Source organism: Dendronephthya gigantea, unplaced genomic scaffold (genome assembly GCF_004324835.1).
Source record: "Dendronephthya gigantea isolate DGI-Jeju-01 unplaced genomic scaffold, DenGig_1.0 000782F, whole genome shotgun sequence".
Classification (NCBI taxonomy): domain Eukaryota; kingdom Metazoa; phylum Cnidaria; class Anthozoa; order Malacalcyonacea; family Nephtheidae; genus Dendronephthya; species Dendronephthya gigantea.
This window is the reverse complement of record NW_021163792.1, coordinates 1-23467: the sequence shown is the minus strand read 5'-3', so window position 1 is coordinate 23467 and position 23467 is coordinate 1. Positions and strand designations below refer to the sequence as shown.

The 23467-nt window shown below is 37.4% G+C and overlaps 5 protein-coding genes across 5 annotated transcripts; 1 reads left to right on the top strand and 4 right to left on the bottom strand.

Annotated features, from left to right (window-relative positions):
* Positions 1–1642: 1642 nt before the first annotated feature.
* LOC114544421 (protein DD3-3-like) lies at positions 1643–3042 on the bottom strand. The gene is made up of 3 exons (XM_028563071.1): positions 2799–3042; positions 2491–2535; positions 1643–2293 (listed from the first exon to the last, which is right to left on the bottom strand). Exons 1-3 carry the CDS (start codon positions 2839–2841, stop codon positions 1926–1928), a joined length of 456 nt encoding a protein of 151 aa, XP_028418872.1. The 5' UTR covers positions 2842–3042; the 3' UTR covers positions 1643–1925.
* A 16-nt stretch (positions 3043–3058) lies between these two features.
* On the bottom strand, positions 3059–5256 carry LOC114544419 (the record flags this gene model as incomplete). The annotated part of the gene is made up of 5 exons (XM_028563069.1): positions 5109–5256; positions 4396–4605; positions 3705–4113; positions 3527–3586; positions 3059–3086 (listed from the first exon to the last, which is right to left on the bottom strand). Coding segments are annotated over exons 3-5 (489 nt in total), but the record flags the coding sequence as incomplete, so codon positions are not given.
* Positions 5257–5632: 376 nt separating this feature from the next.
* LOC114544418 (protein DD3-3-like) lies at positions 5633–7226 on the bottom strand. Its single transcript, XM_028563067.1, has 3 exons — positions 7010–7226; positions 5881–5949; positions 5633–5797 (listed from the first exon to the last, which is right to left on the bottom strand). The coding sequence occupies exons 1-3, from the start codon at positions 7163–7165 to the stop codon at positions 5633–5635; spliced, it is 390 nt and encodes a 129-aa protein (XP_028418868.1). The 5' UTR covers positions 7166–7226.
* A 2526-nt stretch (positions 7227–9752) lies between these two features.
* On the bottom strand, positions 9753–14589 carry LOC114544420 (protein DD3-3-like). The gene is made up of 10 exons (XM_028563070.1): positions 14379–14589; positions 13622–13690; positions 13371–13533; positions 12809–12961; positions 12084–12293; positions 11473–11881; positions 11276–11335; positions 10712–11004; positions 10396–10440; positions 9753–10190 (listed from the first exon to the last, which is right to left on the bottom strand). Exons 1-10 carry the CDS (start codon positions 14532–14534, stop codon positions 9814–9816), a joined length of 1935 nt encoding a protein of 644 aa, XP_028418871.1. The 5' UTR covers positions 14535–14589; the 3' UTR covers positions 9753–9813.
* A 1665-nt stretch (positions 14590–16254) lies between these two features.
* On the top strand, positions 16255–23399 carry LOC114544422. Its single transcript, XM_028563072.1, has 14 exons — positions 16255–16545; positions 16950–17018; positions 17376–17550; positions 18113–18217; positions 18504–18716; positions 19070–19290; positions 19911–19999; positions 20418–20535; positions 20828–20926; positions 21221–21394; positions 21755–21841; positions 22183–22260; positions 22561–22660; positions 23251–23399. Exons 1-14 carry the CDS (start codon positions 16369–16371, stop codon positions 23325–23327), a joined length of 1782 nt encoding a protein of 593 aa, XP_028418873.1. The 5' UTR covers positions 16255–16368; the 3' UTR covers positions 23328–23399.
* Positions 23400–23467: the final 68 nt, after the last annotated feature.

The following is a 23467-nucleotide window of genomic DNA, read 5'->3' as shown; positions in this document are numbered from 1 at the left end:
TCCACTAAACTTATAGGTTGTCAACAGCTTTGATTCATGAATATTGATAGAATTATTACAAAATGGGTTTAATTTTGGACATATTTAATAAAAACTATTATATTATTTACAATTAATATTGCCATGACTACTGCATCGCGTCGGATCCGTAACTGTAACCGATTTGATAAGACAGCATAATATTGTAAAGTATTCTTTAGTTTTTGTCGTTATTATGAAAACGATTATTCGACTTGAAGGTATATATCAGCATGTCTATGACGATTTTGACGAGGTAAAAGTTCGCCATCAGCCATATTATATATCATTCATATTATTTATTAGACGAAATTTACACAAAGTAGCCGAAATGCAAAATGCTCATTTGAAATCGTCTTCTTTTCTTAGGTATAGTTGTCAGAATCCCAGGTAGTTGTGAAATGTGAGCATATTTTTGTCAACATGATCAACGTAAATCATCGACCGAAAAGATGCGTGCATCATATTATTATATAGAATATATATATATATAATGCTTTCAAAAAGATCTTTTAATTGTTTGCTAAACTTATACAGTTTTTTGTTTAATTATCAAGTTGTAGCTAAGTTTATCTGAAGAAGACGGACTTGGAAAACCTTGACGAAAATCCTTTCATGTATCAATTGTCAAGATATACAATTTCTATGTAATATGCATGGCTTTCGGTTTAATACTGAATTCATGTTGTAACGTGCGATTATAACGTCAAACATAGAATATAATGACATATTATTGTTCACAAAATACTTTAAGCAATCAATTTAAACTCGTACTGTTTGAAAAATCAAGAAACAACATACCTAAAAGCTATATATCCCTGTTCTTCCAAAACGAAACAACACATCTATATGTGAAGTGAACTTTGCATGATATTCAATACATTGCAACTTCAAACATACGTATAACATATATTACGGGCAGATGCAAATGAATAATTTATATTATACGACAGCATTTGTGATTAATTTTCTCAAGAGTCACCCCATACTGCGGCCACAAGCAATTATTCGCTATTTACAGACGAGTTGAGAGTTATTTGTGAACGAAATTTAGCATTTTGCATTAATTTGAAAGCTCAAATAGAAGACTAATGAATATATCAGAAATTTGTTTGTTATCCAACTCACGAGAGAGACCGACAGTTAATTGATCTTTTGCACGTTTAAAACACTTAAAAATACATGAAAAAATGTTACGAATTTCAGCGAAAAGTACACAATTAAAATCCTAACATGATGGCTTTGTCGATGCCTGAATTTGAATACATTTCAATTTGGATTTTCGACTGCATATGGACTTGTCATTACAGCCTGGCTTGGATTAGATGAAAATATTTCTTTATGTTATGATAATTGTTTTATAGTTTAAAACTCATTAGCGAAATGTCACTTCACAAGTGACGTACATCTTTAATAACATAATGGTGTTTGTTTCATTGACATTGAGTTTCTGGAAATCGATTATCTAACCGGAGTGATGTTATCGCGTCAGCTTACTTGTCCAACTTTCCTACATTGATACAAATAAATAGCTGCTCAAATATAACTGTAGTTTTTACTCGATTTTAGCGGTAACCATTTGGACACTTTTTAAATTATATTTCCAGAGAGGTAAAAACTGAAATGTTGGGTATAATTTTATTAAGAAATCCTTGAATATTAAAAGAATTACAAACGGCAAAGTTAAGAAGATTACACAAAGAAAAATATTTTACGTGGTCAGTGACTGCTAAAACAGATCGCAAGGATCTAGAAGGGTTATACAGCTATAGGCATATAATATACCGTAACTAACACATGAACAAACTATCTGCAGGGCAAAATATATCTTATTAACCCTGTTTGAACGTAACTAACATGCACAAATTGACGTAGCATTTTATATAATTATGTAACGTCATTTTTTTCTAATCGGTGACTGTAAGCCTGCCCTTTTGACTTCGATTGGTGAAGTTGTTGTTACGGGAACTCATGTAATAGTATGTTCCGGCTTTCGTGAAACGCAGGAGTAACCCAGAGTAGGACGGTGGATAGCAGTCCAGTTGAGCTAGTTGCTGTCTATTACATTCACCCAATTGATTCAGATTGGCGGGAACATTGGCCGCGTTTTTGAAGTGGCCCGCCGTAGCCAAGGCAACAGCAGCGTCAGCTGACGACATACCTTGAGTACCGTCCAGAGCATAAACAACTTGGGCATTTTCGAATGAATCGGCGCCATAATACGGGAAGCTTTTGTCAGGCGATTGCATTGCGACAATGTTGCTACGGTCGGTTTCTAACATAACAAAAATTTCATGATTTCATGACAAAACAAAACCGATAGACAAGCATAGATCTTCCTTCAAAGAAAAAAGCCATTTGCTTTTAAAAACGTACCTCTGGTTCAAATACGTGAAATGTTGGAAAACGATGTAGTGTGATTATAATGTATGTGTGATGTTTCACGAACGAGTATTGACAATTTATACTTACGTTTGCGCCCTTCACCAGCATTGTTTTTTGGATTTCTGTTGGAACCTAAAACATTTCAACTGGAGGTTAAATATATTACAGGCCAAAAATATTTCAGAAATTTTGAAAGCAAATTACTCAAACAAGCCGGTTACAAAATGTTACGAGATGAAGAAGAGACAAGACAAAAGATACGACAAAATTAAAGTTGGATTAGAATTAAATACAGTATTTCAGTAAAATTTCAGACAAAGATTACTGCTCAAAAATGGAGCATTCTTTGCGATTGATTCTTTGTACAAGAATATAAGCACAAAGCTCGTAATTACCTGTCCATTGGACATGGAGGTAATCATTTGTCGTAATCGACATCCTCTTTGGAGTGAAGTCGTATTCTACGGCGGGGTAAACCTGGACAATATTCCCTCTCTTCCCTCGCACATTCAGATTCAGGATTCGCTTATCCTGGAACTCCGGCTTTCTTGGTATGATCTTAAAGACATGAGAGCGATCCTGGAATGTTCGACCGAATTGAGCCGTGTTTATGGCCAGCTGAAGGGGAACCTTGTTGTTGTCTGGTCCCTACTACTTCTGGGTCGTTTTCAATGACAGAGTCGCTGAAAATGAAATAGGAATGATCCTAAGAAGAGTTCAACACGACATCGATACTTTTGAATTCACCAGTAGCGCGTTAAATTCAATTTTGAATTCACCAGTAGCCTTTTTTAAGAAGATACGTAATGTTTAAAACGAAGGCTTTATGATGTAGAATGCTCTTGATTGGAACATAGCATAAAATGTGGCATAACAACTGCCTAAAATAGACAAAACACTTCTCGACGTTTCGACCTGAGGGCCTTCGTCAAGAGAGTTAGTCTTACATAAAACGAGAGAAGTTTCCACTGCGCCATTCGAGTTTCACGAAATGCAGTTTGCAAATAAGATATTGTAATGCATGTAATGCAAAATTTAATTCATGTCTGTCTCGTCCAAGGCTGTGTAAGAAATATATTTTTTCTTCAGTCATTCAAAATGCGAGAAGGTAAACAATACTTACACGTCGTTTGAACCAGAGAATGTATTTTTCACGTCGTAATCGTTTGTGGAGATATTGTACCTGAATTCAAATGGAAAATTGTTAAACACGTACTCTGCGTAATTCAGTATTTGGCTAATTATGAAAATTCAACGGACGATAAAACTCTTAAGATCGAGAGCAAGTCGTTGAGGCTAACCTTATTCTCAGTACACATTTCTGTTCGTCTCCTGAAGGGAAGCGGGGTATCTTCCAAGGATAGTTAAGAGCGACCACGCCCTCACCGTTACCCAGGTGATTGGAACGTGAGTACGGGGCTGGTCCACATTCTGGTTTGGGTAACGCGACCAAGCATTTCTTCCAATCCTCGGGATCAGTACCTTTCAACTGGTCCAATTTTTCAGAGCGATAGGGAATGGCCCATATGTACTCTTCACCAGTACACTGTGCCTCACTAAGATCAGTCTCTTCAAGATAGTTGTGAAATGTCACCCATATTCCATTGTTTGCTTCGCAATCAGCTTTGTTGTTGTATTGTGAGGCATGACGCCATTTGTTTGTCTTTTCATTGTAAGCCTTTTTTTTGTTATAAGGTTCCATACACTCCTCTATATAAATGCGAAAACAATTGCCTTTAGCCACGACCTGCCAAGGAAATCGGCGTTGCTTGAGAAAATTTTATTCTCGTAGGAAAGGGAAAATATATTCGGGTACAGGGCTCTGACATGTGCACGTGCTCTTAAAGTATGCACATCACGAGTAAAGGCTTAATAATAACATTGCAGAACGTTCTATTGAAATTCAACTGAAAACAGTGAACGCTTTTGTGAGGTGGAAGCTGGAGCGGAGCTTGTTCTAAAATTACGATAAATTAGATATATTTTGAGTACCCTTAGGTTTGGTGTTGAAGCTCTGTGACTTGTAAAAGTCACAATCTGCTTGGTCTCCCAAAACTGCGATATCAATCCAGTCAGTCGGATGCCAGTAAGGATAATAATCTCTTTCCTCGGGACACTCGTAACCTCGTCGATTTCCATTGGGGTTTTGTCGCGTGTACCTTGCTGTGTTTCTCTTGAGGTTCTGATCAGCTGTGAACAGACCTGCAGATGATTGTGTTGAAAGAATCAAAACTCGTCAATCGAAATGAAGCAAAGTGCGTGAAAGCGTGTCAATATACAGGAAGAAACTTAAACTAAACTAACTTTATTTATACCGGATAGCTCTATCAGTTCTAAACTGTTCTTCCCAGAGGTTCAGTAAGGATCACCTCTTATTGATCCAGTGTTACTACAGGAAGAAACTTAAAATAAACTAACTTTATTTATACTGGATAGTTTTATCAGTTTTAAACTGTTCTTCCTAGAGGTTCAGTAAGGATCATCTTTTATTGATCCATTGTTACTACACGAGGAAACCTGAACTAAACTAACTTTATTTATACTGGATAGCTCTATCAGTTCTAAACTGTTCTTCCTAGAAGTCCAGTAAGGATCATCTCTTATTGAACTAGTGTTACTACGGGAGGGAACCTAAACTAAACTGATTTACACTGGATATGTAGCTCTATTGGTTCTAAATTGTTCTGCTTTTGGTTGATCCAAACCTTTGTTTCTTTCTCTCCTGTTGCACTTGTCATACCATTCCCACTGCTCGTTGTAAGCTCTGTCAAGAAGTGATTGCGACCTTCTTTCCGCAGATTTTTTTGCAGGATTTTTAAGATTGCGTTTTCTATAGATTGGGGTCGACTCTGTTTTGCCTGGATTAAAGAGCGATGGCCTGTTTGTATTATTGATTGTAGAACAACAATTAAAGAATTACAATAAGAGTATTTAAAGAAAAATAAGAAAAACATGCTCGGAAAACAACATCTTGTAAATTAATATGCGAATCAAAAACGAAACAAAGATTTGCGACTTTCAAATAAAGTCAAAATATCGCGAAACATATCTCGTTTGATTCACAAGATTATGTTTTTCGGAGCATGTTTTTTTGATGTATCATCGTTGTTTATAGTGAGCAAGCTTAGAGACGTTTTTGGGACACCAGACGTTTGTCAAAACATGCTTAGTGTTGCCCAATAAGTAAAAGCACTAAACTGAAGCCAGCTCTGTCTCATTTTGTATTTTCTTACCGTTCCATCTCCCTTTGTTCATCCTCCTGTCCGGAAGGGCGACACATGTATTGCAAGACGATGTTACAATTCAGGTCACCGTCGCCACAGCCGTGCTGATTGGTCCATTCAAGATTCAGGATAGTTGGTGCATCAGCCGAGGTGCCGCTCATGAAATATTGCTGTGTGTGCATGGGGAGAGAAAAAACATATTTTTAATCACGTTTATAAACATTTGAACAGCTTTTCGTCCTAAACAACCTACCATATGATACCAATCAGTTGTCTTTTTTTCGCTCTTTTCACCAGCGTTGTAACCACCTTTAGCGTTATTCTAGAAAAGAGAAATTTCCATCAATAAACATAACAAGTGTGTTATGACATGCATCTTCTACTTAAAAAACTCAAGCAAACAGAACTTAAAATGATTAAGTTAAAAAGAAAGTCAAAGTTTTCAAACATGATAAGATGTAAGCCGATGGAAATGATTGTGCAAGATTTTTCTAACCATCTTAAAAACTATTTTATTTACTTTTCCACGATCAATGGATGACTTGCGCTTTAGACTAATTTCTTATCTCAGTGGTAAAAAGAAAATTTTCTGAAAGAGTTTACTAAAATTAGTAAAACTGCAAAGTTTGGCGGTGAATTCTTGTAAATTACGGAAAATATAGCCATGCGAATTTGTCGATTTTTGTATACTTTTGTATATTACGACCGGAAGTTTGTAACTAATTTAGTTACACATTTCCACGCGAAATACAAAAGTATACAAAATATGCCAACTTCGCATGGCTATATTTTCCGTATTTTACTAAATTTCGCAGCCATAATTTGCATTTGCACTAATTCAAGTACGCTCTTGCAAGCTGTGGTGATTTCTTTTATTCTTATTGCTTGGATCAAAAAATAGTCTAAAGAGCAAGTCGCTCACTCAGTTTAATGCAATTGATTGTTGGGTTAAAGTACTCCAGTAATATAGATAATTACAAAAATTGTTCGAAAACAAACCATACAAATTTATCTAAAAATAAATATGAGATTATATTTGCCTAGGGGCTTGAATCTCCGAGGGGTGAAAATCCCGTAGAACCGCAGGCCAAGAAGTGAAAATCTCCCAGAACTGAAAGGTACTAATCTCCTGCAAGGTGTAATCCCTGATTGTGCAGAAGCGGTAATAATCCCCGGGAAGTAAAAATTGGGTAAGGTTTAGCAAAAGATCATAGACACCATTAGTATTGCAAATTATAGCAGTATTCAAGACAATATCAGTACCATCGGCTTTAACTTTAAGTGAAAAACACAAAACTACGAGGCTGTTTTAATTCAAACGACGAACTCGTTTTAAGACAGAACGGCGCGGCAAGCAATATTCGAAAGTGTTTAACAAATACCTGGGAGTCGAACACTCTGTTCCCATTTTTACGATTGGCTCCTTCGCCTAACAATCTGTTGTTAGAACCCCGCGGATTATGAAGATAGACATCGCCGCGTACGTGAAGTCCTAAAACACACAAACTCAAAAGGGTCGACAAAATCAGATTCCTCATCTTTTCTTGAGATGACGACTGGTCGAAGATCAGATCAAGTTTGCTACTGGCGGGATATGCACCGTTTGATATATGCTCAACAGTCAACAGTTTATCAATTATTTTGATTGTTTACTGATGACAATGTGACAATACAAGGCTGACTTGAAGTTGAAACAGCTGTTTCACCTGACTGGTTAAATAACGTGCAAGATTTAATGCGTTTTAAACATAAAAGTAAATCTAATATTCCAATCAATGTCGGATAGATTACTTCATTATCAGCGCAAGGATAAATGCTAACTAGACAAGGTTTCTTTCAAAGAGGCCGCCTACATTAAGTTCTATTTTTATTACATTTTGAATAAATCAGCGGGTTTTGACGCATATTAAGTAGGCAGAATTGATGGCCAATTTCAACTGGCCGGAAAAAACACTACGTTCGTTCCTTGCATAAAGTTTGTAAAATTTATTAGTACGAGTATTCGGATATGTTCAACTGAAAATTAATATAAAATGAGACAGAAATCGACTCATTTACAGAAAAATCCTCAAACCTACATCTTTCTCGTGTAAACCCAATAAAGTCCTTATCATAAACGCATGTAAATAATCTTAAATGCCACAGTTTTTAACCTGCTGTTCTCATTGATCTCCCGTTGAACTCGTTTCAATCTATTGTGCGTCTCTATTGCCTTATTTTGATCATATCAAAACTTTGAAAAACAATTTTAATGATAACGACAGAACTCGAATTTTTGATAAGTCATTCAGATGCTTCAAATGCCTCGCAGGCGATACTTGAACCTCCAAATCTGTTAATAATAGACCTTTTTTATCCTTTGTGAGCACCACAGTGCGAATATGATGTCTGAAAATCGTCATTTAATATAAACGAGCTTTAAAATGACACCATTTTGAGCAGTTAAAGATTGTTATATCTTGAATGGTGGGAAAAAATGACCACAAAAACATACGAAAAGAAAATGATTTAGGAAATCGGGTGTAAGTTATTGTAAAAACACTACATAATGAGCTTTTTCTTTCATACAGTTCAATAGACAAATATTGATTACCGCGCTATATTTTGAAGCTAATCTCGCATTTTTTTTACATAGCATTGTGGCAAAGCTCAGCGGGAAACCTGGAGTGCGAGGGCACTTTGTTACACTTGTGTATAACCAGGACTAAACCATGCGTTCATGAATGTCATTAGATAAATTTAGAAAACACTCAAATTAAAGTTTAGGTACGCTTTTGTGGACACCGTCGCCTTTTAGATAACGATCACGATACTTGAAACAGATATTATAATAACATGATATTTTGAAACAGACATGCGACGATCGCCCCCGCATTTTTGACACAACCAACCCCCAGGGTCCTAGGTAGCCAGGGTAAGGCAACTTACACCTCCTCTGAAAGCCACCTGCCGTCAAGGTATTACCAGATTGCATTAAAACTCGAGTTTCAGCCCTAATACCAGCCGTTTACACTTGCGATTTTCTACTTTGAGAAATGCGAACAAGTAAATAGATTACCGAGGTGCAAATACGGGCACTTTCACTTCGCAGCTTTCGTAACTGCCCACTTGATCACATCCGACAAGAGTAGAACATTGCACCGGAAATTGAAGCGGAGATTGCAAGTGGAAAAGTCTTTCTTTATACAGTGTATTTCTATAAACATTGCAAAAACTATAATCTCGGCTGGAAATTTGTATGCATGTGCATAAGGCTAGCACGTCTATTGTGAGCCAAATGCTATCAAGCATTGTATCGTAAACTGTAGAAGTGGGCAGAAGCGTCGTGTTGATAAGAAGCGTTTGTAAGATATATAAAAAAGCATTTGATTTCAATGTCCTTTCGAATATTTCGAATATTTCTCCCAGGTAACGAAACAAATAAATTTACTTCATCAGTACGAGTGGGCAAGATGGCGATGCCGAATACACGGAAAAATATTGACAGATCGAAAAGCGGACATTTTGTGGTATAGAACTTCAGAAAATCTCGTACAGCTTATCTAAGAAGTTAAATAAATCCTTATCTTTCAGAGCAAAGACCGCTTAGAAAATCCTATAGAACCCTATTCAATCGATAATATTGAACAATATTTAAATTCATAGCAATTGAATTTGATGTTATCATTGACTCCACAAGCCTCTCTTGTTTCAATTCAATTTTGAATTTTCGGATCATGATTCAATTTCATTGGAATTTTCCTCTGTTTAAATTCCTATATAGAAGAGGATGAAAACTGCTTGAGCGAGTTTAGAGCCTTTGGCACAGGCATAGTTGCATGTATAATTGTTTATCTTTATAAAAGAAATAGTGATTCATTCGAAAATATTGATTGGCCAACCAACTGAGTTTATCTACATCAGCTTGTCAAACCTGTTTCCTACAACAATGAAATGAACACCCCAAATAAAGTTGTAAATTTGAACTCGTTTGATTGGGAATGAAAAGGTATGTTTTGCTTTCTATCAAAAAAAGTCTATCAAAAAAGCTCGACAATATGAAACAGTACGGTTCAAGCTTACAAAAACATCTCGGAAAAGGCGAATACATAGACGTATAATATACCGTAACGCACAAATATCTGCCGGGAATAAATAAATCTTTAATGAACCATATTGCGACTTAACTGAACAACATTTATGAACGTCATTTTTTCGTGGAGGTGACTGTAAGCCTGCCCTTTTGACTTCGATTGGTGAAGTTGTTGTTACGGGAACCCATGTAATAGTATGTTCCGGCTTTCGTGAAACGCAGCAGCATCCCAGAGTAGGACGGTGGATAGCAGTCCAGTTGAGCTAGTTGCTTTCTATTACATCCGCCCAGTTGATTGAGATTGGCGGGAACATTCGCCGCGTTTTTGAAGTGGCCCGCCGTAGCCATGGCAACAGCAGCGTCAGCTGACGACATACCTTGAGTACCGTCCAGAGCATAAACAACTTGGGCATTTTCGAATAAACCGCCGCCATAATGCGGGAGGCTTTTGTCAGGCGATTGCATTGCGACCATGTTGCTACGGTCGGTTTCTGCATAACAAAAATTTCATGAAAATATTAACCAAAAAACCCTAAGTCTAATTAGAATATCAAAGCAATTCTAGATGTTCTTTTAAAGAAAAAAGCCATTTAAAAGACCTCTGGTTCGAATACGTGAAATGTTGGAAAACGATGTTGTGTGATTATAATGTATGTGTGATGTTTCATGAAACGAGTATTGACAATATATACTTACGTGCGCGCCCTTCACCAGCATTGTTTTTTGGATTTCTGTTAGAACCTATAACATGACAATCTCAGAAGGTTAAATATGTTTATAGGAAGAAAAAATTTCAGAAATTTTGAAAGCAAATTACTCAAACAAACCGGTTACAAAATCTTACGAGATGAGGAAAGGACAAGACAAAATATACGACAAAATTAAAGTGGGATTAGAATTGAAATACAGTAATTCAGTAAAATTTCAGGCAAAGATTACACTGCTCAAAAAGTGGAGCATTCTTTGCGATTGATTCTTTGTACAATAATATAAGCACATAGCTCGTAATTACCTGTCCATTGGACATGGAGATAATCATTCGTCGTAATCGACATCCGCTTCGGAGAGAAGTCGTATTCTACAGCGGGATAAACCTGGACAATATTTCCTCTCTTCCCTCGCACATTCAGATTCAGGATTCGCTTATCCTGGAACTCCGGCTTTCTTGGTATGATCTTAAAGACATGAGAGCGATCCTGGAATGTACGACCGAATTGAGCCGTGTTTATGGCCAGCTGAAGGGGAACCTTGTTGTTGTTTGGTTCACCGAAGAGTACTTCCGGGTCGTTCTGGATGACAGAGTCACTGAAAGTGAGATAAGATTGTGAAACGATGATTTGATTCAGAATGAAACGAAAGCTGGATAATTTTGCTGCCGTAACAGCATGTTTCGTCATCTGTGATCAGTGCCATTAAATGAACAGAAACCGAATGATATATCTTATGAGTAGTATCTTAAATAGTATTTCTTCTCTCTTCCCCTGTCCAAGAATGTGAAGTTATATTCTGGTCTTTCTTGGCGGCCGTTTATTTATAGCTTTAATTTTCCATCGGCAAAAAAGTGAACAATACTTACTCGTTGTTTGAACCAGAGAATGTATTTTTCACGTCGTAATCGCTTGTGGAGATATTGTACCTGAATTAAAATGGAAAATTGTTAAACACGTACTCTGCGTATTCAGTTGGCCAACTATGAAAATCAGTCCACGGACATAAACACTATATGAGATTGAGAAGACGAACTCTGAGATAAACGTTCACAGCAAGACTAACCGTATTCTCAGTACACATTTCTGTTCGTCTCCTGAAGGGAAGCGGGGTATCTTCCAAGGATAGTTGAGAGCGACCACGCCCTCGCCGTTACCCAGGTGATTGGAACGTGAGTACGGGGCTGGCCCACATTCTGGTTTGGGTAACGCGACCAAGCATTTTTTCCAGTCCTCGGGATCAGCACCTTTGAACTGGTCCAATCTTTCAGAGCGATAGGGAATGGCCCATATGTGCTCTTCACCAGTACACTGCTCCTTGGTAAGCTCAGCCTCTTCAAGATAGCTGTGAAATGTCACCCATTTTCCTTTGTTTGCTTCGCAGGCAGCTTTGTTGTTGAATCGTGAGGCATGACGCCATTTGTTTGTCTTTTCATCGTAAGCCCTTTCTTTGTTGTAGAGTTCCACACACTCCTCTATATAAATGCGAAAACAATTGCGTTTAGCCAGGAAATTTTTTCTCATTGGAGATCACGAGTAAAGACTTAATAATAACATTGCAGAACGTTCTATTGAAATTCAACTGAAAATAGGCATGATTACAACAAGCTTTTGTGAACTGGAAGCCGGAGTGGAGTTTGTTCCAAAATGATGAGAAATTAGAGAAATTTTAAATACCCTTAGGATTGGTGTTGAAGCTCTGTGACTTGTAAAAGTCACAATCTGCTCCGTCTCCCAAGACTGCGATATCAATCCAGTCAGTCGGATGCCAGTATGGATAATAATCTCTTTCCTCAGGACACTCGTAACCATGACGATTTCCATTAGCGTTTTGTCGCGTGTACTTTGCTGTGTTGCCCTTGAGGTTCTGATCAGCTGTGAACAGACCTGCAGATGATTGTGTTGAAAGAATCAAAGTTCGTCAAATGTAGAAGTCAAAGCATGGAAGTGTCACTAGATAATATACTGTGTTAATACACGAAACTAACTAACTTTATTCATTCTGGATAGCTCTATCAGTTCTAAACTGTTCTTCCTAGAGGTCCAGTAAGGATCATCTCCTATTGATCCAGTGTTACTACAGAAAGAAACCTGAACTAAACTAACTTTATTTATACTGGATAGTTCTATCAGTTCTAAACTGTTCTTTCTAGAGGTCCAGTAAGGATTATCTCTTATTGATCCAGTGTTACTACAGAAGGAAACCTGAACTAAACTAACTTTATTTATACTGGATAGTTCTATCAGTTCTAAACAATTCTTCCTAGCCTAGAAGTCCAGTAAGGATCATCTCCTATTGAACCAGTGTTAATTACTACGAGAGGAAATTTAAACTAAACTGATTTACACTGGATATGTAGCTCTATTGATTCTAAATTGTTCTGCTTTTGATTGATCCAAACCTTTGTTTCTTTCTCTCGTGTTGCACTTGTCATACCATTCCCACTGCTCGTTGTAAACTCTGTCAAGGCGAGAGCGCCTCCTTCTCTCCATAAGTTTGCTTCTAAAACTTCTGAAAGTGCGCTTTCTATAGGCTGGGGTCGTCTCCGTTTTGCCTGGAATAAAGAGAGATGGCCTGTTTGTATTATTGATTGTAGAGCAACAATTAAACAATCATAATGAGAGTATTTAATGAAATATAAGAAAAACATGCTCTGAAAAACAACATTTAATATGCGAGTCAAAAACGAAACAACGACTTTGCGACTTTGAAATAAAGTCAAAATATCGCGAAACATAACTCGTTTGATTCACAAGATTATGCTTTTCGGAGCATGTTTTATTCCTGTAAAAAAGAGTAGCTTGTATCATCGTCGTTTTATGAGGAAGCTTGGTCGTTTTCTGGCACACCAGTTTGTCAAAACATGCTCAGTATTGCACGAACTGGGAAACTGAAGTCAGCTCTGTCCATCTTGTATTTCAGTATTATTAAAGCCAGCTCTGTCTCATTTTGTATTTTCTTACCGTTCCTCATCTCCCTTTGTTTATCCTCCTGTCCAGAGGGGCGACACATGTATTGCAAGACGATGTTACAATTCAAGTCACCGTCGCCACAGCCATGCTGATTGGTCCATTCAAGATTCAGGATAGTTGGTGCATTAGCCGAGGTGCCGCTCATGAAATATTGCTGTGTGTGCATGGGGAGAGAGAAAACATGTTTTTAATCACGTTTATAAACATTTGAACAGCTGGCCTTCTCGTCCTGAACAACCTACCATATGATACCAATCAGTTGTCTTTTTTTCGCTCTTTTCACCAGCGTTGTAACCACCTTTAGCGTTGTTCTGGCGAAGAAAAATCTCCATCAATAAACAGAACAAGTGTGTTATGACATGCATCTTTTACTTAAAAAGTCAAGCATACAGAACTTAAAATGATTGGGTTAAAAAGAAAGTCGAACTTTTCAAACATGATAAGATGTAAGCCGATGGAAATAATGGTGCAAGATTTTTCTAACCATCTTAAAAACTATTCTATTTATTTTTGCACTATCAATTCAGTTTAATACAATTCAGAAAGCGATTGGGTTGATGGGTTGAGGACTCCATTAATATAGTTGATTACAAAATTGTTCTAAAACCGACCATACAAATTTATCTAAAAATAGACATGGGTTTGTATTCCCCTAGCTTGAATCTCCTAGGGGTGAAAATCCCGTAGAGCCATGCACAGGTCAAGGGGTGAAAATCCCCCAGAACTGAAAGGTACTAATCTCCTGTAAGGTGTAATCCCTGGTAGGGCAGAAGCGGCGATAATCTCCGGGAAGTAAAAATTGGGTAAGGTTTAGCAAATGATGATATAGACACCATTACTATTGCAAATTATAGCATATTCAAGACAATATCAGTATTATCGGCTTTAGTTTTAAGTGAAAAACCCCAAAACGACGCTGACTTGTTTAAATTCAAACGACTAACTCGTGTTAAGACAGAACAGCACGGCAAGCAATATTTGAAAGTTTTTAACAAATACCTGAGAGTCGAACACTCTGTTCGCATTTTGACGATTGGCTCCTTCGCCTAACAATCTGTTGTTGGAACCCCGTGGCGTATGGAGATAAACATCGCCGCATACGTGCTGTGCAAAAACACACGGACTTAAAAAAGCCAAGAAAATAAGACTCTTCATGTCTTCAGAGATGACAACTGCACGATGATCAAATCAAGTTTGGTATCGAGAAAACTCTCGACGTTTAATATATCCACCCATCATCTCAATCACTTTGATTGCTTGTCGACAACCGTGTGATAATCTTAGGCTGACTGAAACAGCTGAATCACCTAAACTGCTTAAATCATTCATTTGCTTGATTAGACAAAAAAGTTAAATTAATAAACCAATCAATGTCATTCATAGATTATTTGATTGCCAGGCGCTGTAAAAATCCTCAAACAAGGTGCCGCGACTATTTTTTAGCGATTTCTATATCCTAGTAACATTTCTTAATTTGTTTCACGGTAGAGAACACCAGCACTTGGTCAATGGTCAATATTTCAGATAATCAGAAAATTAAACGGCTGTACACGATAGCAATTTCAGACCAAGATAAGTTCCGCTTTAAAGGTTTAATGCAAAACAAGAAGAATTGCATGCAACTCATTTCTAACTTTAACTGAACGAATTCAACTTAACCACTGGAACTAATCCGTATTAACTTGTCTATAAAGTTCAAGATATTCAAAGCAGATACAAGAGGTGTATTAATTCGATCCCTGTTTCGAATTCCTTGTTTCTGGGTCGACGTGAATGTCAAGGAGACAGATTTTGAGCGATAAATAATAAGTTTCCTGTGGATAAATTGCAATTAAAAGCTCTCAATAATCATTCTTTATTCCAAACACCTATTCCAAATATGTTGTCTGGAAATCGTTATTGATATAGACGAGGCTGAAAATACTACAAGTCTCAGATGAATAAAACTGCAATGTTTCGAGCGCTTGGAAAAAATTAACAGAAATACACGGTAAGAAATTGATTTGAGAATGGATTCCAAAATTCACGCACTCCCCCCCTGTAAAATCATGCAGGTTATAGTATAAACATCGTATAAGCTATTGTACCATATACAATTAAATACACAAGTATTAGTTACGTAACTTTATCGTTGAGATAATCTTGCATTGTTTAGGTCAGCTTTGTCGTTCAGCTCAGCGGGTAACCTGGAACGCGAAGGCAGTTTGCTCGTTATGTACAACGATGCGTTTATGAATTTGATTAGATAAATTTAGAAAGCACTTAAAGTGGAGTTTAAGTACGCTTTGTGGACACTGTCGCCATTTAGATAACGATCACGATACTAGATCTTGGAACAGACATGCGACGTTCACCCACGCGCTTTTGACACAACCAACCCCCAGACGAACCCCACTCAAGATCTCAGGGTAAGGCGACATATCCTCCCCCAAAGCTCAATGCCGTTAGGGTAGCGACTGCGTTGCTATCTGATTTCAACGGCCACGTTTAATTATATTAAAGCTCACGATATCGTTCACATGTCAGCTTTAGTTTAATCCTATATGCATTGCAATAACGATCCTCAATTTACCGATTCGAAATTTGTTCTGCATCAGGCTTTTTTTACATCCATATTGAGCCAAGTTCTATCAAGCATCGCATGGTAAACTGTAAGAGTGGGCAGAAGCTTTGTTGATAATAATCGTGCTAAGCACGCCATTGTTTATGTGCCAACCATTGAAGTTTCAATGTCTCCGAAGCTTTTCAAATGAAGCTACTTTTGATGAATTGTCAGAATTCCAGCAGCGAGTATAACAAATAACAATCTCTCCTATAGAGTCATTGTATCACATACGTTTCAACTTTTGAAATCACTATTCATTTGCCACAATTGCTCAAAATATCAGCCATCTCTAGCCAGTTAGAAGAAAATTGTACAATTCCAAAATTTAAAAAGCAAATCTGTTCGCATCTATTCGGATCTTCGGCGGTCGTCGCATGCAAGTTAATGGCGAAGATTGCTGAGCAGAAACATGGCGGTTTATGCCTAGTCCTTTTCTCTCTGCAGTTTCTATTCTGGCTAGCGAAAGGCGATGTTTATATGCACAACCCAAGAGGTTCAAATAACCGATTAAACGAACAAAATAACAACAGAAACAACGCTAACAGACTCTTTGATTCACAGGTGAGTTTGCTGTTTGTACGACTGAATGGTTTGATTTGAAAGTGTTTGGGTAATCAATCTATCGAAAGGAAACGGTCGATCCTGACGACGTTTTTCAGTCTTTATCTTTGGAGATCGTGAAGAGAAAGTCATATTTGCACTAAATAAGGTGAACGACAACAATAAGCGGCTTTGCATAGAAGTTTTACGATTTCAACGCCTTTGTGCACCATCAAAGTTGATATTTTCTTAGATGTCGAACCGGGCAGATGAGGTTAAATTCTCAGCAAATCCTATAGAAGATCAAATTGACCCCGGCATAAAACGTGTTTGCGGTAGCACTATAGACTGAGTTTAGTTGCCAAGTATAGATCTTTCAACTAAATCAGGCTTAGCTATAGTTTTATAACTTTGTTTTTTTACAGAATAACAACAGAGGTGGTTACAATGTCGGAAACAAATACCAAAGTGACCGTAACACTCAATACGAAATGGTATGTCCTTAATGGCAATAAGTCGGTTAAATTATGTTTAAAAGTCGGGGAAACTTTGCGAAGTTAGTATTAATTTGGGCAATTTGTACTCAATTCTAACTCAAAAAAAGACTTGTAGGCTTGGTTTCATCTTGATTTCCAACACACAGAGCTAAGGTATTAATTACTTCACCAAATCGACGCATCAGAGAGTTTTTTTGCCACAAATAATAACGGAAAATTAGTTCAGAGAGCGATTTACATGCGTTGCCATGCAGTTGTTGCCTGTTTACAATTTCACGACCCAACAACAAGCAGTTATTTCAGAACCCGTAGCTTAAGCTTGTGTGAGAATTTGCCACCTTTTTCTCTCTACAGGAATACTTCATGAGTGGCCCGAAAGGGCAGTCAAGTGACAATGAAGGGAAATCATATCTGACCGTGGAATGGACGAATCAACACGGCTGTGGTGATAACGATCTCAACTGTAACATCGTTTTGCAATACAAGTGTCAGCCACAAAATACGCCATCAGCTTTTAAACTAAGAAATGGTAGGAAATAAGATTTAAAATCTTCTTATAATAGACAGTTCGTGGTATATAGATTAAATTTTGGTGTAATAATAGAAATTTAGGAGATATACTGCTTTATACAACTATATTTAAATATTTGTCCGTCTTTTATCCTGTGTAAAAGGTCACTGTATAATTGTAGATGCGGACATATTATATTCTGGGGGGGGGGCTAGCCTGCTCACCTTAAGTTTACCCCCTCTAATTCGGTTGGCGAACACGCTACGGACCGAATATAAAAACGTTCTTGATTAAAAATGATTAAAATTTGTTGACCCTGCCAACCAAAATAAGAATGTAGCCCATACATTATATGCACACAGTCTATGCGTTCGGTTTGCCTCACAGATAATAAACGCAACGAAAATACATGAAAGTGAAACTCTTTTTTTAATGAATAATCAAAAATTTTCTTCTGTTAAGGACAATTATAAATTACCACAAAACTAAATATTCTAAAGGCCTACGAGTGTTAGTTCATAACACAGGTGTATTGGGACCATTGACATGAGTTAAATTTCATTCTGTGTGTTTTTACAAGGTTATAACACGCAGTCGCAGTCAGAAAATGGCGCCAGCTACCACCTTGGGTTGCATGAGCGTTACGAATGGTACAAAGAATGTAAAACAAGGCAACGCAACAAAGGTGAGTATAGCACAGCTGTTGAAATACGTACTTGCACTATGAAATAGTGCAAACGATTTCGGCACGGGCTTTGGGACGTCCTCCATGTCATGGATATGTGCTATACACCTTTGAAGTGTATTAAAAACCAAAGCACGTGTATTTCCGCATTAACAGTCTCTCTTCCAACGTTGAAAATGAATAGACGAAGGTTTCGAACACCAATCTAGGTTAGATAACCTAATCTTGTACCGATTAATGTGAATACAGTGATTTGGAACATTCTCCGGTGTACTTTATCGTGTAGGGTTGTTTCTCGCGGATCAAAATCCACGTGGAGACACGAGTATTTACACACGACAAAATCCGGGTGGTACTCGAAGCGGCTACGAATGCCCCGAAGAACGGGATTACTATCCGTACTGGCACCCGACTCCCTGGAAGGATGAGGCTATTTACGTGAAAAGACAAGAAGACTGCAGTTTTTACGAAAGGGAAAGCTTCAACGAAAGACTACGAGGTATGCTCAATCGCGAAATTTTATGGACGGAGGGTGCAAGGAGAAAGACTCGAACCCCCCCCTCCGAATTTCTGTAACCTCCCCCCCCGGCAACAAAATCAAATAATCCGAACTTGCTCAACGTTCATTGCCACAAACTAAAAAAATTGAAATCGGAAAATTCCAGCACATTAGGGGAAAACGATAAGATAGAAATTGATCAAATTTGTGTAAACTTGCCAAGAAAATAAAATCCCAGAACTTCGACCGTATTCGTTTTTTGGGTTAAAAAAACTGAGAATGTTTCTTTCAAATTATTGTTACGAGTATGAATTTCAATTTTCACGCACTTACAGCATCGATCTGCCTTTTAGGAAAATGTACAGGAAAGCCGCATTCCAGGATAAAATACGATGAACACAACAACGCATTTGCTTGTAGCCAAGGCGGTGGAAAGTGGTTGGAGTACAGTAATTTCTTGGAAATATTGCCGAATATTAGAACGGAAGGAGAATGCAAATCTTATGACCGTGGCAACCCAAATATTCGTACTCGATGGGCAATCCCTTACTTTCCGGGCGATATAAAACATAAAGTGATGTGTTTAGTCCTTCCACCCAAAGTCAAATGCTCAGTCGCACCTACCTCACGACCGAATCACCTTGGCAATGGGGAAAACGTCATTGCTATGAGACACCATTGGATTTTACCGTATTTTCCAAGTGGCGAGACTCAAAGATGCGTCTTCCGCTTAAGGTTTGCACCCGATGATTTCAAAATAGCGACTTCTGCCAGACTATAATAGTACTGAGATGGTCGACTGGCGTTGAGGAAGGTTGACAGATACTGAGTAAAATGTTATCAAGCGCAAAGTACTAGACTAGCCAGGCTAGTATTAGCAGCAACAGTCAGCACTCAGTCAGCACTCAGTCAGACTAGCAGTACTGCAATGATCAACTGACATTGAGGAGGGTTGAAAGTGAAACACTGAATAAAACATTGCAAAGCAGTAAGTACTAGACTAGTCAGGCTAGTATTAGTAGCAACAGTCAGCACTCAGTCAGACTAGCAGTACTGCAATGATCACTGACATTGAGAAAGGTTGAAAGTGAAACACGAACAGAACATTATTTTAAAGCAGTAGTGTTGTAGCCAGCCAAATCTCAGACTGGTAGAACTGCACATAATATTTTGTATTTTATAATTTATTTCTAGAACTTCGATGCGGACAAACAGCTGACCACGCTAAAAGCTGTGTGGAACAGTAAAGCGTCATGTGTACAACGAAGAGGACGAGCTGGAAGGTATAAAATGACACAAACCCGCGATAAAAACATTCATTAAGAGTCTGGCTTCTGTTTTTTTAATATTAATGGTATATTTAATCATTTTTATAGCGCTATTTCTTCTAATAAACCAATGGCACTTAAAATTCTATGTCTAACAATTTGCTACTATCTAATAATATTATAGTGTTTCATGTGTACTATATATCACTATATACACGTTTAAATAAGAGAGTGTTTAATTTGTTTCAAAAATTAGTAATTACGATCAAAACTTAGTCTAAAGAGTAGGTCGTCTATTCACATCTAAGATACCAAATGGAAGGTAATCTGTTCTCAATAAGTCAATACGGCATCACGGTTTTGGTTGGTGTCTCACTCTTTCAATATCAAACGATCACTGGTGTAGGTTATACTTTCAATCGCTCAATTACAGGGTTCAAGAAGGAGTCTGTTTTTATCTCTTTACGGAATACCATTTTGAAGAAATGGCAGAGTATCAACAGCCAGAAATTCTTCGCACCCCCCTGGAAGAAGTTTGTTTGCAAGTTAAAGTAAGAGATCTGCGAATAGAAGTGCAGAAAAAGGAAAGAGGGGGGGAGTCTGTTCTTATTAAATTGTTGTATCAAATTGAGATTTGTTCACCCCCCCCCATTGCCCATGTTGGTATCTCCAAAGTGGCTCACATATTTATAAATATAATTTCATTGATGTCTACATACATACCTAGCAATATTATATTAAATCAACCACGATGACATGCTCACGACATTCACTGGCAGTTTAAATGTACGGGATCATATGTAAGCCATCGCCTAAATGCAAAATTTCACTTTCATTCGATAGAGCTTGAAGTTGGGAATGGTACAGCCTTTCTTAAGTAAAGCTTTAGAACCACCAGCCATTGGAACCATACAACAAGCTATCGCCACTTTAATGCAACTGGTAAGTGAACGCATCGAGTTTCTCTGCAGCTTAGTTGTCAAAAATGGCAGAAATTTAATCAGCCTTGCAAATTTTGTATGCCTTCTATCTTTATTTTACGTCTAGAGTTTGTACATATCTTGCGATACAATGATATCCATTTTTAACCCATGCTATCCCACACTACCCTGTTTTGTCGTATATGATCCTGTACTATCCTATACTATCCTCAATGTTCCTTCTCAAGCTTTAAGCAACTGGTTGAAAAATGTTCATGGCATTCCCATGACAAATTATGGTTCTTTGTTTTTTTAGGACGCGTTTGACTCCAATGAGAACCTCACTCCACTTGGCCATCATTTAGCCCGCCTGCCCGTCCACCCGCGGATTGGGAAAATCATTCTGTTTGGCGCCATCATGTCGTGCTTGGACCCAGTTCTAACCATTGCGTCGAGCATGGGATATCGCGATCCTTATGTCGTCCCTTTGGTGAGTTCTGAAAAAAAATTTTTGAACTAAATAACTTCTCTTACAATTTTTTCTTATACATGCATCTGGCCTAGTTTTCAAAATATTTTCTCTTTCTAAAATGTTGGGTAAATTATTGATATCCACCATCTTGAGTTATCCCGAAGTGGCGTTGTTTTACACTAATGTTTGTTTAACTTCTTCGTTTCATATTTTATTTCTTTTGTAAAAATATTGATTGTTCCTGGAGTTTTGAGACATCAAGTCCGCTTGCTCTTTATTGTCTTTTAATCTAATTTTTTTCTTCGCCTGGCGTTTGCTATTTCATGTATAACGTGAAGCGTGAACTGTCTAATATATATGTTTGATTTATGTTTGTAGAACATGGAAAGACAAGCCGATGAAAGTCGTCGCAGATTCTCCCAAGGAACTCAAAGTGATCATTTAGCTTTATACGAAGCTTTCAATGTATGTTTTTTTTACCGTGATTTCATCTTATGTACCATGATATCATTTTATGCACCGTGATATCATGTTAGGTACTGTGATGTCATGTTTTATACCTTGATATCATGTTATGTACCGTGGTATCATGATATGTACCGTGATATAATGTTATGTACTGTGATATCATATTATGTACTTTGATATCAAGTTATGTACCGTGATATAATGTAATGTACCCTAATATCATGTTATGTACCACCATCATATCATGCGATGTACCGTGATGTGCATTATGTACCATGTGTTTGTGTATTGCCATAAATTATTTCTTGTCTGACTGATAAGATTTCAATTTTATTTAGCAATGGGAATCTGCGAGCTCACATGGAAATGCTTATCAATTTTGCTGGGACAATTTCCTTTCTCATTCAATCTTACTGGTAAAATATTTTGAAAATCTTTGTCGCTTTATATAATTAACAATTATTCGTTGAAAGCGATGGTGAATATCGCTCTCTATTGTTTATTGATCTTTACTGAGCCTGTGGCGAATAATGTTGCGATCGCAAAAAAAATGGTTTGCTCGACACATTTTGCACTGAGTGGAAGTCCCTTATTAGGAAACAAGGGATTTCGTTTTAGACCAATCAGCAATTTTGTTTACATTTTCAGTAACACAATTAGAATGCGTAAATTTTGACCACTTTTAAATTTTGACCGTAAATTTTGACCGCATTTAGTCAATCAAGAATATGAAAACACAGTTTGCTGAACATCTTTGCTCAATTGGTTTCATCTCAACGGCTGAACCCAATCAAGAGAAAGCAAATTACAATTCTAGTAAGATGTTTTTGTTGCCCATTAAAGATTGAAAAGACGTTAAATATTTTTGATACGTTATATAGATTGTGGTCGACCATGAGCACGACCATGCGGGTACGCGATTCCTCATTTTCGCGCCAAAATACAAAATACAAATAATTCTAGAAGTGAAACTAGATATTCTTGTCCATTTCATACAACTGGTCCTAGATTTACATTATACAGGGTGTCTGAAAAAAAACGCAACCACTTAAATATGCAGAACATTAATACAGCTCTTAAGCGCAATAGATACGCCCCTCTGGGAATTGAAAATGGCTCTTAATCCTTCATTTACAATGCTAGAAGTAATTTTAGCTGAACTATGGTGCAAACCCGAACAATATTAATATTCTTGCATATTTAAGTGGTTGCGTTTTTTTGAGACACCCTGTATATAATCTCGTATTCAAAAAAACTGATAAATACGAGTTTGGGAGAATAGCGTCTGCGTTTCACGCGAAAACGAAGAACCTCAAATTCGTAGTGCTGAGGCTCCTTATTAGGTCAGTATAAATGAACACGTAATGTCAAGAATCTAATATTTCTCTCCTAATATCTGTTTCCAGACAACAAATCCCTAATCAAAGCTGTTCTATGCGCTGGTTTTTATCCAAACGTTATTTCCGTTTACCAGCCGAGGTAAGTCAAAGAATATTAAGATACTGCTGTCTGTTTGTTTACATTTTGTTCTGGCTGTATACATAACCCGGCAAGTTACTCTTTCCTGCGTGCAACACTTGCACTTCGTCAACAATTACGACTCGCTAATGACTATTAGCAGGA